The 17,591-nt window shown below is 39.7% G+C and overlaps 1 protein-coding gene across 1 annotated transcript; it reads left to right on the forward strand.

The window, feature by feature from the left end:
- The first annotated feature begins 701 nt into the window (after window positions 1-701).
- On the forward strand, window positions 702-3,003 carry LOC119794261 (citron rho-interacting kinase-like). Its single transcript, XM_038301722.1, has 4 exons — window positions 702-831; window positions 1,056-1,178; window positions 1,259-1,403; window positions 2,774-3,003. The coding sequence occupies exons 2-4, from the start codon at window positions 1,077-1,079 to the stop codon at window positions 3,001-3,003; spliced, it is 477 nt and encodes a 158-aa protein (XP_038157650.1). The 5' UTR covers window positions 702-831; window positions 1,056-1,076.
- The last annotated feature ends 14,588 nt before the right edge of the window (window positions 3,004-17,591 follow it).

The raw sequence follows: 17,591 nt of genomic DNA on the forward strand, positions 1-17,591 counted from the left end.
TTCAGTGTGGGAGCTAACAAAGTTTCGTTGTAATGATGATAACCATAAACACCCCATCATGCTTATATTTAAACGTTGAAGACATATGCTATGGAGGACCAACTCTGCCATATTTAAAAAGAAATACAGAAATAAATAAAGGCTCAATAAATAAATAAGCATACAATTAATTGCCACTAAAAATACAATAAACATGCATACAGAAATGTAAAAAGGGCAGACAGAAATAAATTGCGGCGAAGAAATAACTAAGATAAAAAAAATACAAAGGAAGAATAAAACAGACAAAAATATTATAACATGCACATAAATAAATACTTAAAAATGTAAGTAATTAAAAAATAAAGTTGAAGATTATAAAGGACAGAAAAATAAATAAGGTAAATATTACAAAGGCAAATAAATAAAGAAGCTAATTTAAAGAGTTATATTCATTTATGTTTCACTGTATAATTTAATTTCTACTTACATTTATTTGTATTTTTGTTGGCAATTAATTGTATGCTTATATATTTATTGAGCATTTATTTATTTCTGTATTTATTTTTAAATATGGCAGAGTTGGTCCTCCATATATTCCAGGTCAGGCGAAAAAAACTACACTTTACAGGGAGGCCATCAGTGATTGGTTGGAATGCCTGACAGACCCGCCCAGAAACAGGAAGAACATCCAATAGCAAAGCACTTTCATTCACTTGGCTTATGACGTAGGCGTGAAACGCGCAAAATTTGAAACAGTACCCCGGAAATAGCAGCGGAATTAGAAGAGGCTGAGAGCATTTCTCTGCATTTATGTTAACTCTGCACCATTAATATATGCATGGCAGTCAGGTAAGAGTTAACATATATCAGCGCTTTGTTTATATTATGGATTTTAGAACGGTTGTAAGTGACGCTCGTTTGTTAGCAAACTAACGGAACGTTAGCTACAGTTAACGTAGCGCGAGCTAAATTAACGTAGTATTGACATTTGGTGTGCCTGGTTCTGTTTATTAAATAAAAGTTAAATATGGCGAGAGTTTACACTTCAAACAACCATTTGCTCTTCCATTTAGGTTATCCAGATTTAGCGAACCATGTTGAAATTTAAATATGTGGGTCAGGGAGCCCTGAAAACACCGTGTTCCTCTGCTGACCCCATCACCAGCCGCAGCTTGCGTCTCAACCAGGTTTTTCAGGTAAGGCTAGCAATTTTACGTTTTGCTGTGGCACATTTTAGAGCAACTGACTCGTTTCCCTTTTTTTGTCCTCTCTCCAGGGAAGAGTGAGCCTGTACGGCGGGCAGCAGGGAGGATGGAGCTTAGGACGGGAGGAGTTTCTGGAAGCGCTGTTGCTGCTCTACCAAGAGTGTACATCCCCGGAGCTAATGAAGATAAAACATGTGGCAAAGTTTGTCCATAAATGTATGCAACTTTATCTAAATGCAATAACTAAAGAAAATGCTTGATAATGTATGCAAAAATACAACCTAAATGTGAGAAAGGCAAGTTACCTTTTTTGATAATTTGCATACCCTTTACAAATGGGTCCCTCAGTGAGGTCTAGAAGCACAAGATCTATATCCAGCCATTCCGCAAAGATGCTGCTACATGGCTGTACATCTTATTTTTTTGCATTGACCAATTAGATGAGCCCTTGTATGATATATTACCTACTGTAAATTAAGTGGAAAAAATGGGAAAATTTAAAAAGTTAAGTTAAAAAGTTAATAAGGATAGTTGACAATTGTATTTAGGTTTATAAACTAAAAAAATTAAGTGACGGTATCAGCATTAATGCCTCTAAGGTTGTGTTGTACCAGAAAATTGTGTTTATTTCACTCTCAGAGCCTTTTTCATGAATTTCTTATAGAAACACTTTTGTTATTTCTTTTAATATATTCAGGCAAGTTGATGTTTCTTGTTATTACATTGACATTCATTTTTGCCATCAAAATATCCATATTTTTGGAATGTTACAGAGATAAGGTGTTTTCCTGGATTCCAATAACACTATTTTCTTGAAGTTATAAAGGGTTAAGCTGTGTGAGACCTAAAGGTTGGACAGGTACACTTAAAAAGAAAAGCCTACTTCTGGTCAGAAGTTTCAGAAGTTGTCATGTTTTCATCATTAGATTTTCCTTTTGGTTTGTTTTAGACTTAAATTGAGTTCTTGCATTTTAAACTGCCACATCACAACATTTTAAAATTAATTCATAGCTAAATTCACTCTTTGAAATCATAAAAATCGAATTACAAATATTTTATTTGGCATGTAGGATATAATTTTTTTAATTATCCATGTAGTTGAAGCTTCGGCTGGTAAAATATTTTTTTTCTCAGGTCTCAGTGAAGTTTAACGAGAGAAGTTTAACGAGAGAAGTTTTGTATTAATTATGTGATAGTGATGTCCCTCCATCTTCTCATCCTTTCAACCATCTCTTTTCTTTGCTATCCTTCATCTGTTTGTCCAACCAATTGTTTGATCTTGTATCCATCCATTTGTCCAGTATCGTCCACTGACTTTTTAATTTGGTCATCTGACCTTCTGCTTTTCTAATCATTCTTTCTATTTAAGCATTGTTTATTTTTGATCTCAAATCAGATTAATTGTAATTTAGGTGATCTAAGTTGTTCCAAAGGTCAAGGTTTTATTTTTTGTAAATAAATTTCCTAAATACCATTAAATAATTCTGGAAGAATTTTATAAACATCTGTAAAAGTGTGAAATTCTATTCAGGAATCCTAAATATCTCATAAAGGTTTTGCCTATATCCTAATGCTTGTCTCCACAGTTTCTGAGGTGATCTCCGAGCTTCGTGCCTTGCAGCCTGCGGTGCATGACTTTGAGCTGCGTGCAGTGGTCGGCCATGGTCGCTTCTCTGAAGTCCAAGTTGTGAGAGAAAAAGCCACAGGAGATGTGTGTGCTCTGAAAGTGATGAAGAAGTCCGTGTTGAGCTCTCAAGAAAATGTAAGATGCCTTTCTTTGATTTTGTACAAAAAATCTGACCAGATTGCAAATTAGACAACACAATTAAGCAGAAAATTATAGGTATACGTAAAGTCACGACCAAAAGGTTGTCTTTGCTAGCTTATCAACTTCTTAAAAGACTTCAGAGGAGGTGCGATTTTCTTTTTTCTTCTTTCTAAAACTGCTTACATCTTCGCTCCATTTTTTTTCTATTACATATTTTACTATTTAATATTATTAATTTTTTATAGGTTAAATCTCTACGTGGGTCTTTTTTTTTTTTCTATCCTTTTTTTTAGTCTTAATTTTTTTGTTATAATTTTTTAATTATAATACATTACTTAACATTTTTCTATATTAATTTTATTACTTTGTAATTTTATTCTTTCTTTTTTTATAAATACTGTATTGAACATTTTTATTTTATGTTCTTATATTTTTTTATTAACTTCAGTTAACCGGTCATTTTTTTTTTATTATTTATTTTATTAATTTTAAAAAATTTTTTTTCTAATTATAACCTCTTAAATTATACTTTGTATATATGGGGTTCGGTCATTTTCTCCTTTTTTGAAACCAAAAAAGTAAAAATAAGAAAAAACAATACGCCCTCAAAAACTGTAAACTAAAAACACGTAACATTCACCAATAACACAAAAAAAACTACAAACACCTAAACCAAAACACACAAAACCACACACACACAAACACAAGCTGATAAACCCACTCCCTCACCCCGACACCCCCCCCCCCCAAACCACACAACCACCCAAAAAAACGAAGAAAAAAACATCCCACCCAAACTATCCTCAGCCCCCACAAACCCAAAAAAAAAAAAACAACACCAAACCCAAACACAAAATAGTAAAAACCACACAAACAGCCCCCAATCCCCCAACCATACACCACCGAGTCTGGCCCCAGTGCCCCCCCCCCCAGCCCCCCCCTCCCCTCCCCCTCCCCCCTTTCCCCCTCCCCCCCCTCACCCCCACCCCCAAACCCCACAAATCCGATCTACCCCCCCCCACCCGCACCCCAATAACCTCTCACCTCACTTTTAACTCCCATCTGATACTCCAATAAAAAAAATAATAATAATAAAAAAAAACACGATACAAAACATATTCCAACAGACAAATATACAATTTACCATGTTAAAAATATAACAATTACAATAAAATAAACGTTCTCGTAACTCTTCAATTTATCCAAACATGATAATATTATATATCATAAATTTCTATAATAATCACGTATATATTCATATATTTATTTATTTTATCTATTTATTAAACCGACCCCACTCACCAGTCCGTGCCCACCCCCGTCCCCACCTGCCTTCCACTACACAACCCACACCACCCCAACCCACCACACCCCACCCCTCGTCACCCCACCCTACCCACTCTCCCACCCACCCCCCCCCCCCCAACACCCCCCCAAACAAAATACCACCAAAAAGAATAACACACAACAAAAAAAAACACACAAACCCAACCCGATAGCCCCAACGTAAACTCCTGCCCCCTACCCAAAACAAAACAAAATCCACCCTACTAAACAATCAAAAACCAAAACCCCACATAAAAAATAAAAAAAAAAAAACACAAAACTCAAAAACACACACAAAGACAACACCCCGACCCGTACATCCCACAAAAATCAAAGCAACTCACCCCAACTCGAAAAACAATCACACAAAAAACAACAAACAAAAACAATAAAAAACCCAATACACAACACCACCACACCCCCCCACCCCCCCCCCCCCCACCGCCCCCCCCCCCCCCCCCCCCGCTCCCCGCACGACACCACCCGACGCCGGCCCCCCCCCCCCCATCCTCGCCCCCCCCCCCCCCTCACCCCCCCCCCACCCCGACTGGCCCACGCCCCAACCCACCCACGCCCGCGCCCCCCCCCCCTCCGAGCCCCCCCTCCCCCCCTCCCAGCCCCCCCCACCCCCCCCCACCCCAACTCCCACAGTCCATTGTCCTTCTGCCCCCCCCTGCACACCCCCCTGCCCAATTAACCCTTAGTCGGCATCACATCGATAGTAGAAAACAGTGTGTAAAGCTCAGATTTGTATAGATAAACTCCTTATCGAGACTATTAAAACTGAAAGATGACGGTATGGTTGATACCGTGCTCAACTGCTAAACTGCTACGGTTTTTTTTGTTATATAAATCAGACCTCAGCGAGCCACCACTCAAGTCCAAGTCGCCACAAGTTTTAAAAAGCAAAATCCATCCTCCTATAGTGGAGCACAACTGAAAATTTAGAGTGTGAAGGCAGCCGTTTTTTTAAAGACCCCAAAAACTTTTTAAAACTCGCCCTCACGGCCTCACAATTATTATAGCTAAGAGCACAAAAAAAACAAAACCATGTTTTGAGGTCAGTTTTGTAGACTGAAACCTCTTGGACCCACACAATGGTCTTCAGTAATTACGGTAGGATCATATTAATACTTTTTCCCTTCATTAAAAACCCTCCAGACGGAACCTAAAGTCAGCGAAGAAAATCAAGAGGCCTTTTTATTTTTTTTCATTGGTTTTGGAGCATAAGAAGGGGAGAAAAACGAACCAACACTATGTGTTTTTTCAAAGTCGTCATAAATAATTGGTTTCTGAAAGACACACCATACACCAAAGTTTGCACAGTTTTGTGAGTCGAATGGATGGCCTGACGCGCACGGTGAAAATGTTTTTTGGAATAACTCATGAACTGTATTTTCTTTGCTTCAGCAGTCGTTTGTTCTGGAGGGTGTTCTAAGCACCTAAAGCTAGGGGACAGCTGGAGCTGCCTGCAGCAGCAAGGGCAGGTTTTAGAATCTAAGGACAGAGAGACGCACCCCCCGTTTTTTTTTTTCTTATTCTTTCTCTCTTTTTTTTACTTTTTCCCATTCAGGTTGTAGATGACCTACAGAAAAGCAAGCCTGAAAGACTACTACTCCATATGAAGACGAAAAAGGATATAATCTGTCGCTTTAGAATAAAAATAATTTTTTTTCTTCGTCCTTTTTTTATTTTTCTCAGATAACCTTTTATAAAATAAACCTATATAATAAAAATATATAAATATGTTAAAGCCCTTTTATATATTTTAACTATTTTTTTATTTATTTAAATGATTAATTAAAAACTTTTATATAAAAGATATACTCTTTTAAACTTTATTAAATTTATTAACATAACCTTTATATTAATTACGGTTTTTACTCAGCAGTCGTTTGTTCGGAGGGGTGCTTTAGCAGCTTAAAGGTGAGTGAGAGTGAGGTGCTGCAGTTAAAACAAAGGGAGGAGCAGGTGGGATCAGCCATTTTGTTTGTGCTTCGTTTTGGGTTGTGAAAGACCTACAGACATGAAAGTTACCCCAGTCTGAGACAAAGGATAGATGTTTCTTTCACTGAAAGAATTTTTCAAATACCTTTTACGGTTTTTGCTCAGCAGTCGTTTGTTCGGAGGCTAAGCACCTGGAAGCTAGCTGACAGTTAGCTTCTGCAGCAGCCTGCTGCAGTGCAGCAGGCGGCCGTTTTTTTAAGATAAAACATTTTGTTCTTGCCTCACGGCCACATATTTGGAGCTACAGTCACCATTTTTGGTCAGTTTGTAGGCTGAAACCTCTGGACTCACACAATGTCTTCGGAATTACGGTAGGATTAATACTTTTCCTTAAAAACCCTCCAGACCGACCTAAAGTCGATGACAATCAGAGCATTTTTCCATTGGTTTTGGAGCAGCAGTGGGGAGAAAAACGAATGACATTATGTGTTTTTAACTCGTCATAAATATTGTTCTGAATGACACACATACACCAAAGTTGGCATAGTTGGAGTCGAAGGATTGCTGATGCTCACGGTGAAGAAATTTTTTGAATAACTCATACGGTTTTTGCTAAGCAGTCGTTTGTTCGGAGCTGTTCCTCCCATTCAAAAAAGCCTGAGAGCTAAGGAACGATAGTGCTGCGCTTTTCTCTCTGTCACTGACAGGCTCGTTAAGCGTTGTCAAGGTAACCGTGCTTCAAAGAGATTTTACCTCTGCTGTTTTAAACAGCACATATTAATCTAATGGAGGGTGAAAGCACTGATTTAACATTGGGAAATGGATACTATATGACTGCTGTCCATGACACTTCCCTTGCCACTCAACACTGATAGACTTTCAAAATAAGACTCCAGGGACCCTACAAAATAAAAGCCTCTATATTTTTTACATATATTTATTGCCCTATATGGCTCAACATTATGACCCAAACTCAACCCCATTTTAGAGAATAGACTCTAGGAGACTGTTTAAAACACACCCTATGGCAAATTTCAAAATAAAAGCCTCCCATTTCATCTTCATCTACTGCCCTAATAACATGGAAAAAGAGTGATTTAACGATTGGAAAGTCATCAACTATCATTGCTGGGTCTGAACATTTTCTCTAAACACAACTCTGTTGGACTTTCAAAATAAGACTCCAGGGACCCTACAAAATAAAAGCCTCTAGATTATACTAATGCAATAATTGATGCAAATGGCTCAACATTATGACCCAAACTCTTCCAGGTTGTTTTTATTAGACTCTAGTGACCTTTTCAAAACACACCCCAGAGCAAATTTCACAATAAAAGTCTCCCATTTACTCTGTAATACAGCAGCTATTCACCTAATAACATGGAAAACCAGTGATTTAACATTTGGAAATGGATTCTATATCACTGCTGGGCATGACCCATCTTTTGATGCACATCCATGATAGACTTTCAAAATAACACTACAGGGACTCTACAGAATAAAAGCCTCTTCCTTATACACACTCATACATTCTGGCATATTGCTCATAGCCATTTGTAATTTCATCACTGCAATGGCTCTTAGAAGGCGGGCGAAGCCCGCCAATGGTGATTTCATCACTGCAATGGCTCTTAGCAGGCGGGCGGAGCCCGCCATTGGTGATTTTTTTCATCGCTGCAAGGGCTCCTAGCAGGCGGGCGGAGCCCGCCAACTGCGCTTTACCCACTGCGGTTCAATATGGACAACCCATATTACCCTTGTGCATCATATGCTGTGCACGTCTATTTCCCAGATTTCAGCACAAGTGGCACACAGCTCTCTTTGCCCATGACCTAGCCCTCTTTCCTTCCCTCAGCAGCCCTCAAAGGCGTAAGCAGTTGGTCTGGGGAGCCCCAATGTCACTTGCCAGGGCCGTATTGGCCCAGTTACCCAGACGGGCAGTAGGTGGCCCCCCTCAAAATTTCTTTAGAAATTTTCTAGTTAGGGGGGCCACATGCCGAAGGCATGGCCCACCTACTACTATCTCACATATTTATTCCGCGTATTATTTTTATTATAGCTTATAGTTCTCCTCGCCACCAAAAACTTCGGCGCGTAACTAGTCACGCACCATTCGTCGGATCGGGCCCAAAGTTGGCACACGCGTAGGGACCAATGGGGCGATGCGTGCTTGTATAAAACTTTCTCATTAGTCCGAAGGTTTGCGAATTATTAGCGAAAACGTCGCAAAAAATTCCCATAGGAAATGAATGGGGAGAGGAAAAAAACAGCATAAAAAACAGCGCTTCACTGTGTCGGCATACATTCACGTAGAAAAACAGTTTAAAGCTCAGTTTGTAGATAAATCCTTCGTCTGCATAAAACTGAAGACGGCATGTTGATAACTGCTACGGTTTTTGTATAATCAGACCTCAAGCGCCACAAAGTTTTAGCAAAATCCAGCCTTCTAGAGTGGAGAGACTGAAAAGCTAGAGTGTGAGGCAGCCGTTTTTTTAAGACCCAAAAACATTTTAAACTCGCCCTCACGGCCACATATTTATAGCTAGAGTCACCATTTTTGGTCAGTTTGTAGACTGAAATCTCTGGACCCACACAATGTCTTCGGAATTACGGTAGGATTAATACTTTTCCTTAAAAACCCTCCAGACCGACCTCAAGTCGATGAAAATCAGAGCCGTTTTTCATTGGTTTTGGAACAGCAGAGGGGAGAAAAACGAATGACATTATGTGTTTTAAACTCGTCATAAATATTGTTCTGAAAGACACACATACACCAAAGTTGGCATAGTTGGAGTCGAAGGATGGCTGACGCTCACGGTGAAAGAATTTTTTGAATAACTCATACGGTTTTTGCTCAGCAGTCGTTTGTTCGGAGGACATTTTAAGCACCAGAAAGCTGGGTGACAGTGTCCTGCTGCAGCTAGCTCAATTAGAAGCTCAGGTGTGAGGAAACGTTTTTTTTTTTCTTTCTCTTCCCATTCAGGTTGTAGATGACCTACAGCCATGAAAGTTACTCTAATTGAAGTAAAGATATAGCTGTAGCTTAGATAAAAATAATTTTTCAGATATCATTTATGGTTTTTACTCAGCAGTCATTTGTTCGGAGGGGGGCTTTAGCAGCTTAAAGGTGAGTGAGAGTGTGTTGCTGCAGCTAGCTCAGTTAGAAGCTAAGGACTGAGGACCCGTTTTTTCTTATTCTTTCTCTTCCCATTCAGGTTGTAGATGACCTACAGCCATGAAAGTTACTCCAATTGAAGACAAGATATAGCTTTAGCTTAGATAAAAATAATTTTTCAGATACCTTTTACGGTTTTTACTCAGCAGTCGTTTGTTCGGAGGGGTGCTATAGCAGCTTAAAGGTGACAGAGTGTGGTGCTGCAGTTTAAACAAAGGGAGGAGCAGGTGGGATCAGCCATTTTGTTTGTGCTTCGTTTTGGGTTGTGAAAGACCTACAGACATGAAGGTTACTCTAATTGAAGTAAAGATATAGCTGTAGCTTAGATAAAAATAATTTTTCAGATATCATTTATGGTTTTTACTCAGCAGTCCTTTGTTCGGAGGGGGGCTTTAGCAGCTTAAAGGTGAGTGAGAGTGTGTTGCTGCAGCTAGCTCAGTTAGAAGCTAAGGACTGAGGACCCGTTTTTTCTTATTCTTTCTCTTCCCATTCAGGTTGTAGATGACCTACAGCCATGAAAGTTACTCCAATTGAAGACAAGATATAGCTTTAGCTTAGATAAAAATAATTTTTCAGATACCTTTTACGGTTTTTACTCAGCAGTCGTTTGTTCGGAGGGGTGCTATAGCAGCTTAAAGGTGACAGAGTGTGGTGCTGCAGTTTAAACAAAGGGAGGAGCAGGTGGGATCAGCCATTTTGTTTGTGCTTCGTTTTGGGTTGTGAAAGACCTACAGACATGAAGGTTACCCCAGTCTGAGACAAAGGATAGATGTTGCTTTCACTGAAAGAATTTTTCTAATACCTATTACGGTTTTTGCTCAGCAGTCGTTTGTTCAGCAGCTGTTCCTCCCATTCAAAAAAGCCTGAGAGCTAAGGAACGATAGTGCTGCGCTTTTCTCTCTGTCACTGACAGGCTCGTTAAGCGTTGTCAAGGTAACCGTGCTTCAAAGAGATTTTACCTCTGCTGTTTTAAACAGCACATATTAATCCAATGGAGGGTGAAAGCACTGATTTAACATTGGAAAATGGACACTATATGACTGCTGTCCATGACACTTCCCTTGCCACTCAACACTGATAGACTTTCAAAATAAGACTCCAGGGACCCTACAAAATAAAAGCCTCTATATTTTTTACATATATTTATTGCCCTATATGGCTCAACATTATGACCCAAACTCAACCCCATTTTAGAGAATAGACTCTAGGAGACTGTTTAAAACACACCCTATGGCAAATTTCAAAATAAAAGCCTCCCATTTCCGCTTCATCTACTGCCCTAATAACATGGAAAAAGAGTGATTTAACGATTGGAAAGTCATCAACTATGATTGCTGGGTCTGAACATTTTCTCTAAACACAACTCTGTTGGACTTTCAAAATAAGACTCCAGGGACCCTACAAAATAAAAGCCTCTAGATTATACTAATGCAATAATTGATGCAAATGGCTCAACATTATGACCCAAACTCTTCCAGGTTGTTTTTATTAGACTCTAGTGACCTTTTCAAAACACACCCCAGAGCAAATTTCACAATAAAAGTCTCCCATTTACTCTGTAATACAGCAGCTATTCACCTAATAACATGGAAAACCAGTGATTTAACATTTGGAAATGGATTCTATATCACTGCTGGGCATGACCCATCTTTTGATGCACATCCATGATAGACTTTCAAAATAAGACTACAGGGACTCTACAGAATAAAAGCCTCTTCCTTATACACACTCATACATTCTGGCATATTGCTCATAGCCATTTGTAATTTCATCACTGCAATGGCTCTGAGCATGCGGGCGGAGCCCGCCATTGGTGATTTCATCACTGCAATGGCTCTTAGAAGGCGGGCGAAGCCCGCCAATGGTGATTTCATCACTGCAATGGCTCTTAGCAGGCGGGCGGAGCCCGCCATTGGTGATTTTTTTCATCGCTGCAAGGGCTCCTAGCAGGCGGGCGGAGCCCGCCAACTGCGCTTTACCCACTGCGGTTCAATATGGACAACCCATATTACCCTTGTGCATCATATGCTGTGCACGTCTATTTCCCAGATTTCAGCACAAGTGGCACACAGCTCTCTTTGCCCATGACCTAGCCCTCTTTCCTTCCCTCAGCAGCCCTCAAAGGCGTAAGCAGTTGGTCTGGGGAGCCCCAACGTCACTTGCCAGGGCCGTATTGGCCCAGTTACCCAGACGGGCAGTAGGTGGCCCCCCTCAAAATTTCTTTAGAAATTTTCTAGTTTTTATTATTATAGCTTATAGTTCTCCTCGCCACCAAAAACTTCGGCGCGTAACTAGTCACGCACCATTCGTCGGATCGGGTCCAAAGTTGGCACACGCGTCGGGACCAATGGTGCGATGCGTGCTTGTATAAAACTTTCTCATTAGTCCGAAGGTTCGCGAATTATTAGCGAAAACGTCGCAAAAAAAATCCCATAGGAAATGAATGGGGAGAGGAAAAAAAAGCATAAAAAACAGCACTTCACTGTGTCGGCATACATTCATGTAGAAAAACAGTTTAAAGCTCAGTTTGTAGATAAATCCTTCGTCTATTTAAAACTGAAGACGGTATGTTGATAACTGCTACGGTTTTTGTATAATCAGACCTCAAGCGCCACAAAGTTTTAGCAAAATCCAGCCTTCTAGAGTGGAGCAACTGAAAATTTAGAGTGTGAGGCAGCCGTTTTTTTAAGACCAAAAAACATTTTAAACTCGCCCTCACGGCCACATATTTATAGCTAGAGTCACCATTTTTGGTCAGTTTGTAGACTGAAATCTCTGGACCCACACAATGTCTTCGGAATTACGGTAGGATTAATACTTTTCCTTAAAAACCCTCCAGACCGACCTAAAGTCGATGAAAATCAGAGCCGTTTTTCATTGGTTTTGGAGCAGCAGTGGGGAGAAAAACGATTGACAGTATGTGTTTTAAACTCGTCATAAATATTTTTCTGAATGACACACATACACCAAAGTTGGCATAGTCGGAGTCGAAGGATGGCTGACGCTCACGGTGAAAAAATTTTTTGAATAACTCATACGGTTTTTGCTCAGCAGTCGTTTGTTCGGAGGACATTTTAAGCACCAGAAAGCTGGGTGAGACTGTCCTGCTGCAGCTAGCTCAATTAGAAGCTCAGGTGTGATGAAACGTTTTTTCTTTTTCTTTCTCTTCCCATTCAGGTTGTAGATGACCTACAGCCATGAAAGGTACTCCAATTGAAGACAAGATATAGCTGTCGCTTAGATAAAAATAATTTTTCAGATACCTTTTACGGTTTTTACTCAGCAGTCGTTTGTTCGGAGGGGTGCTTTAGCAGCTTAAAGGTGTGTGAGTGTGATGCTGCAGTTAAAACAAAGGGAGGAGCAGGTGGGGTCAGCCATTTTGTTTGTGCTTCGTTTTGGGTTGTGAAAGACCTACAGACATGAAAGTTACCCCAGTCTGAGACAAAGGATAGATGTTTCTTTCACTGAAAGAATTTTTCAAATACCTTTTACGGTTTTTGCTCAGCAGTCGTTTGTTCGGAGGCTAAGCACCTGGAAGCTAGCTGACAGTTAGCTTCTGCAGCAGCCTGCTGCAGTGAAGCAGGCTGTCGTTTTTTTAAGATAAAACATTTTGTTCTTGCCTCACGGCCACATATTTGGAGCTACAGTCACCATTTTTGGTCAGTTTGTAGGCTGAAACCTCTGGACTCACACGATGTCTTCGGAATTACGGTAGGATTAATACTTTTCCTTAAAAACCCTCCAGACCGACCTAAAGTCGATGACAATCAGAGCATTTTTCCATTGGTTTTGGAGCAGCAGTGGGGAGAAAAACGAATGACATTATGTGTATTTAACTCGTCATAAATATTGTTCTGAATGACACACATACACCAAAGTTGGCATAGTTGGAGTCGAAGGATTGCTGATGCTCACGGTGAAGAAATTTTTTGAATAACTCATACGGTTTTTGCTAAGCAGTCGTTTGTTCGGAGCTGTTCCTCCCATTCAAAAAAGCCTGAGAGCGAAGGAACCATAGTGCTGCGCTTTTCTCTCTGTCACAGACAGGCTCGTTAAGCGTTGTCAAGGTAACCGTGCTTCAAACAGATTTTACCTCTGCTGTTTTAAACAGCACATATTAATCTAATGGAGGGTGAAAGCACTGATTTAACATTGGGAAATGGATACTATATGACTGCTGTCCATGACACTTCCCTTGCCACTCAACACTGATAGACTTTCAAAATAAGACTCCAGGGACCCTACAAAATAAAAGCCTCTATATTTTTTACATATATTTATTGCCCTATATGGCTCAACATTATGACCCAAACTCAACCCCATTTTAGAGAATAGACTCTAGGAAACTGTTTTAAACACACCCTATGGCAAATTTCAAAATAAAAGCCTCCCATTTCCTCTTCATCTACTGCCCTAATAACATGGAAAAAAAGAGTCATTTGACGATTGGAAAGTCATCAACTATCATTGCTGGGTCTGAACATTTTCTCTAAACACAACTCTGTTGGACTTTCAAAATAAGACTCCAGGGACCCTACAAAATAAAAGCCTCTAGATTATACTAATGCAATAATTGATGCAAATGGCTCAACATTATCAACCAAACTCTTCCAGGTTGTTTTTATTAGACTCTAGTGACCTTTTCAAAACACACCCCAGAGCAAATTTCACAATAAAAGTCTCCCATTTACTCTGTAATACAGCAGCTATTCACCTAATAACATGGAAAACCAGTGATTTAACATTTGGAAATGGATTCTATATCACTGCTGGGCATGACCCATCTTTTGATGCACATCCATGATAGACTTTCAAAATAACACTACAGGGACTCTACAGAATAAAAGCCTCTTCCTTATACACACTCATACATTCTGGCATATTGCTCATAGCCATTTGTAATTTCATCACTGCAATGGCTCTGAGCATGCGGGCGGAGCCCGCCATTGGTGATTTCATCACTGCAATGGCTCTTAGAAGGCGGGCGAAGCCCGCCAATGGTGATTTCATCACTGCAATGGCTCATAGCAGGTGGGCGGAGCCCGCCATTGGTGATTTTTTTCATCGCTGCAAGGGCTCCTAGCAGGCGGGCAGAGCCCGCCAACTGCGCTTTACCCACTGCGGTTCAATATGGACAACCCATATTACCCTTGTGCATCATATGCTGTGCACGTCTATTTCCCAGATTTCAGCACAAGTGGCACACAGCTCTCTTTGCCCATGACTTGGCCCTCTTTCCTTCCCTCAGCAGCCCTCAAAGGCGTAAGCAGTTGGTCTGGGGAGCCCCAATGTCACTTGCCAGGGCCGTATTGGCCCAGTTACCCAGACGGGCAGTAGGTGGCCCCCCTCAAAATTTCTTTAGAAATTTTCTAGTATGTTATATTACACTATTTATAGGTTTAATTGACTTCATAATGAATATGCAATGTGATGTGGCTATTTTTTAGTTACAGTATTCTACGTATGCTATGAAACAGCCAGTGTTTGTCAAAGTGATGAATGTATCTTTATTTTAAAAGTCTTAAGTCTCCCTGAAAATGAGAAAATCATTGTTGTTTGATGCTGTAGCGCACAAATTGTTTACACTGCGACCTGTCTAACTAGGAAGTACCAATATGGCGGCAGACGGCTTCACTTCAACCACGTACTACCATCGGGCTATCAGCAATCCAGTGAATAAATAGAGATCAGTGGAGAGGAGACTGACACAAGGAGGCAACAGAGAGTAAACAAGAAATATATAAAAAATCAAATACAACCAAAAGACATCTAGAATGACACAAAATGGAAATTAAGCCAATTATCTAGAAATAACAGAATGACATAAATTAACTGTGACTGAAAACTCAAAAAGAGAACTTAAAGGAAAAGTCCGGTCAGCAAAGAATGAAAAACGAGTAACTTTGTGGTGATATAAGGAATTTAGAGTTGATCAGTAAAAAAATAAAGTAATAATTTTCGTTGTGCTCACTGAGTCCAGGACCGGCCATTTTTACCCAAATACTTAACACCTCACTCTTGACATCTTCTAGCAGTGATGTCATGGTGCGGTAAGACTAGCGCCATTCTCCTCGCTTTACAAGAAAAATCAATAGGAACTACTAGACAAGCCTGCAATCAACAACAAATATTGAAGATTTTGAGAGGACTTCACCATTGAAACTCACGACAGCTATAGTTGAACTGAGAATGCCCACGTGCATGACAGTTGGATGTTGTAATACATCGGGTAAAAATGAAAAAAAAAAAGTGTTATTTCACCTTTCCGATTCATGATACACGGGTCGGGTTACTGAGGATTTCCAACTTTAAGAGGTAGAGGATTTGCCATCGAATTTCTTGCCAGAGAAAAAACGTGATATGTAGCCAACATTTCAAAGAAGAATGTTTTCAAGATGACTTGGATAATAGCACGTTGCGACAAATACCAGATACAGCAGTTGGACTTGTTCAACAGCCGGTACCACACTGCAACGTCACAAACCGGCAGGTGGCAGTGTTCTTTGACAAACATGGATGTCTCCGGTAAATCACATTCAAATGAAATTACTCTTAATTAAAAAAAGTTATCATTTATTGAACAGTATGTAATAATTTCATTTTTAAAGTACTTTCAGAAGTTGGAATTCTGAATATGACCAGACTTTTCCTTTAAACAGAACCAAAAAGTAAAGAATCGTCATTTAAAAAGATGAAACTTTCTGTTCTATCATCCTAAATGATGTGCACATGAACATGTACTTGTTCAACTGTACAGGTACTGCAATGGAGATCACAAGAGGTGAGTTTTAATTTATTGTCAAAAGGGGTTTGTAAAAAGTAAAGACGATAGGGGTGAAAGCAACTGCATCTCTGGTAATATTGTGAAAGAGACTGGTTTTGATTTTTTTCACCTACTGAATAACTGTACCCAAAATAAACTTTGGGTTAAAAAAAAAAGGGAAATTTTGAGTTATATTTAGAGTTATAGTTATTTTACAGCAATGAGAGGCTTATCATAAAAGTGTTTACCAATGTTGCAAATATTAGTGACCAGCAACTAAAATAGTACATTTAATCCTCCATTTTACTGCTAGATTCACATGTGCTTTAGTTTTTCCCAGAATTAGCTCAACATATTCTCAACTCCCTGTTAGACAAGATCCTGAAAAGTACAGAGAGTGAGAGGAACAGATGAAGTTGCTGAGTAAACACCTAGGCTCCATTCATTTGCAATGTGGCTTCAGGGGATGCAGAGAAGGGGAGGGAGCATGAGAAAGAGGGGGGGATAAGGGAGTGGGAGACAGATAGAGAAAGAGAGGGACACAGAGGGACCAAGAGAAACACATGGGAGCGCGCATAACCCTTTTCTTGCTCAAGCTCATCAAGTACGGGCCAGGGCTCCTGAAAACGCAGGGATTACCAGGGTGCTAGAGCTGCGTTTGCCTGCTGCCTTCTGCACTGCACGCTACACTGCCCTGCTAAAGCACAACACGGTTCTCACACACACACATGAAACACACTCATATACACCATCAGTCATGCTTAGGCACTGCTCAATTTTAATTCACAAAACTTCATATGACTCTTTGAAAAGGGAAAATAAACTCTAATCTCTAAATTTGCTAAATAAAAGAAAATTGTTTAACTGTTTAAATTAAAGTTCACAGATAATTTGATACAGGTTGTTAGTCTGTTTAGATTAATAAGCAACTGATTTCTAATGTTAACACTGATGGATTTTCCAAAGATTTCAAGCAACTAAGTACAAGTACTTATTTAGTTTACTTAACTTTTTTCTGTATGCATACCTCACCTGAATATTTCAATTTCAGATAACTTTTTGCTCGCAACATTTGATCACAAATATCTGTGCTTTTAACCCATTGCATTCCCCAAACTGATAAAAATATGATGTAACAGCATCAACAAAACTAAATCAAGAGTGCAAAGAGAATATGTCCAGTTGGAGCGCAGCTTGTTCATACAGTACAAAGTCAAAGGGCAGGGAGTCATTGACGGCTCATATTGTGAGAAAGAAGACATTTCCAGTCCATTCCCCCTCTATTATATTTTAAATTTACATGCAAATTATGTTTCAAGTTCTAGGTCAAATTTAATGCTATTTGCCACTGTAATGGTGTGAATACCAGAGCTTTACTTATGCAGGAGTTCTCCTCAGTTCAATCTATATTATCCTGTCTGAAAT

This window comes from Cyprinodon tularosa, unplaced genomic scaffold (assembly GCF_016077235.1).
Source record: "Cyprinodon tularosa strain WSP-4 unplaced genomic scaffold, ASM1607723v1 ctg473, whole genome shotgun sequence".
NCBI classification, from domain to species: Eukaryota; Metazoa; Chordata; class Actinopteri; order Cyprinodontiformes; family Cyprinodontidae; genus Cyprinodon; species Cyprinodon tularosa.